The 4,741-nt window shown below is 52.6% G+C and overlaps 1 protein-coding gene across 1 annotated transcript; it reads right to left on the bottom strand.

Moving 5' to 3' along the window:
• RTP3 (receptor transporter protein 3) lies at positions 1-4,456 on the bottom strand (the record flags this gene model as incomplete). Its single annotated transcript, XM_059388273.1, has 2 exons — positions 3,556-4,456; positions 1-910 (listed from the first exon to the last, which is right to left on the bottom strand). Coding segments are annotated over exons 1-2 (1,065 nt in total), but the record flags the coding sequence as incomplete, so codon positions are not given.
• Positions 4,457-4,741: the final 285 nt, after the last annotated feature.

Here is a 4,741-nt window from a genome sequence, read left to right as displayed (position 1 = left end):
GGTGATGTTCCTCTTCACTGCATCTGCAGTGATATTCCCCCTCACTGCGTCTGTGGTGATGTCCCTCTTCACTGTGTCCACCGTGAGGTTCCCCCTCACCGTGTCCGCAGTGATGTTCCTCTTCACTGTGTCCGCGGTGATGTTCCTCTTCACTGCATCTGCAGTGATATTCCCCCTCACTGCGTCCGTGGTGATGTTCTTCTTCGCTGTATCCACCGTGAGGTTCCCCCTCACTGTGTCCGCGGTGATGTTCCTCTTCACTGCATCTGCAGTGATATTCCCCCTCACTGCGTCTGTGGTGATGTTCCTCTTCACTGTGTCCGCAGTGATATTCCCCCTCACTGCATCTGTGGTGATGTTCCTCTTCATTGTGTCCACCGTGATGTTCCCCCTCACTGTGTCGGCAGTGATGTTCCCCTTCACTCTGTCCACGGTGATGTTCCCCTTCACTGTGTCCACTGTGGTGCCACTTCTACTGGGAAAGGGCATGGGAATGGTGGTCCCAAGAGCAGGTGAGCTTATGGCAGGAAGTGATGGGGACACTGGTGACTGCACGGCCTCACTGAAGCCACTCTGGGCACAGAAGCCCTGCAGACATGCCTCACAGTTGTTACTGTCATGCGGCCCTTCAAGAGTTATTTCCCTAATGGTAGGGATCTCCTCCATCGACTTAAATCCTTCTCTGTAGCATTTCTTCAGAATTCGGAATACCAGGTTGTTCAGGATCCTGGAGATGTTCTCTTTTGTGAACTCGGGAACCTCAAATGGAGACTGATGGCACTTCTGACATCTCTGGGCAAAGACCCTCATCTTCACGTTGCCCCTGGGTTTCCCCCTAGTCTTGTGCATGTGGAAAACAACCTGAACTTGAGAAGAGGCCCAGCTGCGAGAGCACAAGGAGCACTGGAACCTGTAAGGACAGGAGACAAGACCCTCAGCTTGGCCCAGGATGGCCGAGCTGTGGGCTGGGCCAGAGGGAGAAAGGGGCACCCAACAACAGAGACATGACTCAACTGGGGTCGAGGTTGGTGGGGAAGACGTTAGCGAGCCCCTCATTCCTATCTCCACTGTGCCACCAACATGCCCTGGGATCCACAGGTGTCTGTCATGAAAATAGCAGACCACAAGCTCTTGGTGCTGGAAGGGACCTTCTAAATCTGACATGATGGGGCTAGAGATGAGGTGCATGCTGGAACCCATCATGTGCAGAGACTTGGTGGGTGTAAGAAGCAGGACCAGACCTCTGGGCTCCTGAACCCAAACCAAGGCTTCTTCAAATGTGGACTGAAGTGGGTCAGAGGCTATGGGTGCAACAGTAGCTATTAAACTAGCCCCCACTAGCTCTGAACTGAAATCCACAGATGGCACAAGTGGGTGCTGGTAGGTGCTACTGTCTGAAAGTTGGTGTCTCCCCACAAATTCACAGGTCAGAACCCGAAGCCCCAAAGGTAATGATGTTAGAAGGCCTTTGGGAGGTGATTAGGTCATGAGGGTAGAGCCCATGTGGATGTGATTAGTGCCCGTATCACACAGATCCCATAGAGCTCCCCAGTTCCTGCCAGCATGTGAGGATACAGAAGTCCGTCCACAAACCGGAAGAGGACCCTCACCAGACCAGATGGCACCCTGATCTCGGACTTCCAGCCTCTAGAACAGTGAGCAATACATTTCTGTTGTGTCTGTTGTGTTTAGTCTGGTGTTTATATTATTTTAATTTACTTTACTTTATGTTTTATTACGTGCCCCCCTCCCTCCCCAAACAGACTAAGACAGTAAGTCATAGACCCACAGATCAAGGAGGGTCTACTGTCTGGAGGAAAAGCATTGCTTTGCCCTATTGTCCAGGGGTGCCCAATCCGTCAGAATGATGGGGAGATCACAGTGTCCAGCTCTCTCTCTTCTTGCTCCCCCTCCTACCCAGTTCATTGCTCAAGGTAGCCTGGGAAACCTCATATTCTGTGTGCACCTGGCCTCACACCTTCCTTACTATGCAGGGAAGAGGGCGATTTCCTGAGCTCAGATATTTGGACAAATACAGGATAGATGGAGAGAGGGGGGAAGAAGGCCCACAAGGACATGGCTGCACCGAGGACAGGAATCACGGGAGAGGCAGAAATTGCAGAATGGCAGGGACAATTCCTGCTCACTAAATTATCCACGCACTCCCGTTCGCTTCCCAATCCCCTCACAGTGAGGGTGGTCAATATGACTGGTTGCCTGATGGGATGCGGGCCATGACATATGCTACTTCCAAATCTGGCACGGAAGCTCTTGGAAAACCCTCCAACTCCTCTTCCTCTGCCTCAACAACCTGGGGACAGTGTGTTGGGTCAAAAACACTGATATTTCAAGGTCTCTCTGCTCTAGCAGCCAAGCCTCACCTATCATGGGAGAGTGAATTGGAGGGAGCTGGGAAGAATGAGCCAGTCAAGATTTCCTTCTTGTGGCTTGATTCCAGCCACACCTCACAGGGTGAGCATGGCCATGAAATGAAGGGAAGAGGACGAGAGGCTCTGACCACCATGAGAGAGATGACATTGCTGGGGTTATTCAGAGTTGGTTGTGCACAGGGGGCCTCTGCTCTCCTGAGCTGCTGTCCCCAACCCTCTGTCTCTGGGTCGTACTACCCTGTTCATGTGCCAGCTCAGAGTTCAAGGTTCTCCCAAAAAAGCAGGGTGGGGGGTGGGGGCGGGGCTGAGATTTTGCTTGGATGTTCCTGGTGCCAGCTCCTGGCCTGGGAAAGCCGTGGGCCACAAGGAGAGGAGAGCTCTGCTTCCTCTGCCCAGACCCTTCCCCAGAGAGGAGGGCAATGGGCAGACACCAAGTCTCAGGCTCCTACCCTCTTTGCATGGGCAGCCCCACCCCTGACCCTTGGAACTCTGCTTCCTCACCTGGGCAAAACAGGGTAAGGCTTTGAATGAGTTCCAAGCATCTTGGATTATTTTTTTATTTGTTTGTTTGTTTTAGGATTTTATTTATTCATTTCAGAGAGACAGAGAGAGAGAGTGCACAAGCCAAGGGAGAAGCAGGTTCCCACTGAGCAGGGAGCCTGATGCAGGGCTGGATCCCAGGACTCTGGGATCAGGACCTGAGGCGAAGGCAGACTAACTAATGGCTGAGCCACCCAGGCGCCCCCAAGAGTCTTGGTTTAAAAGGATCCATCAGCCCAGAGAAGAGGGGGCAAGGTTTCTGCATATTGCTCAGCTACGCTAACCTCTGCCTTCTCCTGGAAGGGCCTCCTCAGCCTGCAGGGCCTCTCCCTCCTGCGCTCCATAGCCCCAGGTCCCCAGGAGACAGGGAGCACAGGTAGGGAACTTTGCCCACCCAGCTGTCCTGCAGCTCCTCCCTGCCCCCCGATGCAGCCAACACTGGTGCCCAGTCCTGCTGCTGTTTGGGATTCGCTGAAATAAAGCTAAAACTTCTGGATGATCGGCACCGTATTTCCTGTAGTCTTCAATGTGCAAGCACGGGATAGAACAAGAAAAGGAGCAAGGATACACGGTAATGAAAAAATAAGAATTTTCTGGAATATGTACCATCCCATTCCCCACTCACCTGGCAAAGGCCCACTGCTGGTACTGTGACCACCCCGGCTCCAGGCTGTTGGGAAGAAGGTCTTTGTCTTCTGTCAGGGTCCATTTGTGCCTTGGCTTCACTTCCTGGATTAATTCCTGGAACACTTGCTTCCATAGCTCCGTGTCCTGATTCATGGTACGCTGTGTGGACAGCTGCGTACCTCAGGATCTCGGGGAGGCTCTGACACGTCTGCAGCAGGACACACGGTTTCCTACTTTAAAGGGCTGGGACCCGCCTTTGTGTACATGACCTGGGCCAGTGGACCAGGTCTTTGCCTCAAAGACGAAGGTCAGTTGAATCTGGCTTTCAGTTCAGCAGACTAGCGAGCGCTAGCCTCCTCCACCGGGAATTTCCAAAGACACGGAATGCATGGTTTCATCCAATAAAATATGACCAAGGGAAAGCTCCGGACTCTGGATTGGATCAGCAGATAACTTGCCTGTAACCCGGAATACATTCTTTACCTCAGAAGCCTCTGGAAATGATGGAGATGCAACTGCCCCTCAGAGCAATGTATTACTTCAACTATAACCCCCGGAGGATTTTACTAGTTACCAAGCACATTTAGATACGGCCTTAAGAAAAACACATACTGGCAACAGGTATTTGGGGGAAAGGACGATCTAGGACCATGAAGTTGGGCAGCTGGGGATGCCCAGCTCGCTCAGGGCAGAATGCCGCCTGCTGCCTGGAAGCCGAGCAGCTGCGAACCGCCCGGCCCGCTCAGGGCAGAACGGAACACCGCCTGCTTCCCTTTATTGTTGTCGCTTCTTCCTCCTCCCCAAAGCGCCTGTTGTTAGTTAGATGAGTCCTTTGAATGTGCTTGGTTAACTATAAACTTTACCCGCCTTCTTGTTTGTCCACAAGACAGGTGACTGATGTTTGACCTTCCTCGGCTCTTCTGTGGGTTATTGTTTCTATCTAATAAAAGTGAGACTGAGGAGTTGCTTGGGGCTTCGGTCTTGTCAACGGTTGTGGCCTGCTCTCTCTCTTGCAGCTGACTTGGTTGTGCCTAATTCTTCTTCCGTTCGCCAACTGGAAGCGTCAGAGAGAGGTTGCAGGAGCTCTTTCTGTTTTAACACTTGGAAGTCCTTAGCCACTGGGCTCCCAGTGCCTGAGCCTGGGAAGGAGAGATGCAGAGAAGGGCGTGGCCACGGTGGGCCCG

Source organism: Mustela nigripes, chromosome 2 (genome assembly GCF_022355385.1).
Source record: "Mustela nigripes isolate SB6536 chromosome 2, MUSNIG.SB6536, whole genome shotgun sequence".
NCBI lineage: Eukaryota > Metazoa > Chordata > Mammalia > Carnivora > Mustelidae > Mustela > Mustela nigripes.
This window is presented reverse-complemented; position numbering and strand designations above follow the sequence as displayed.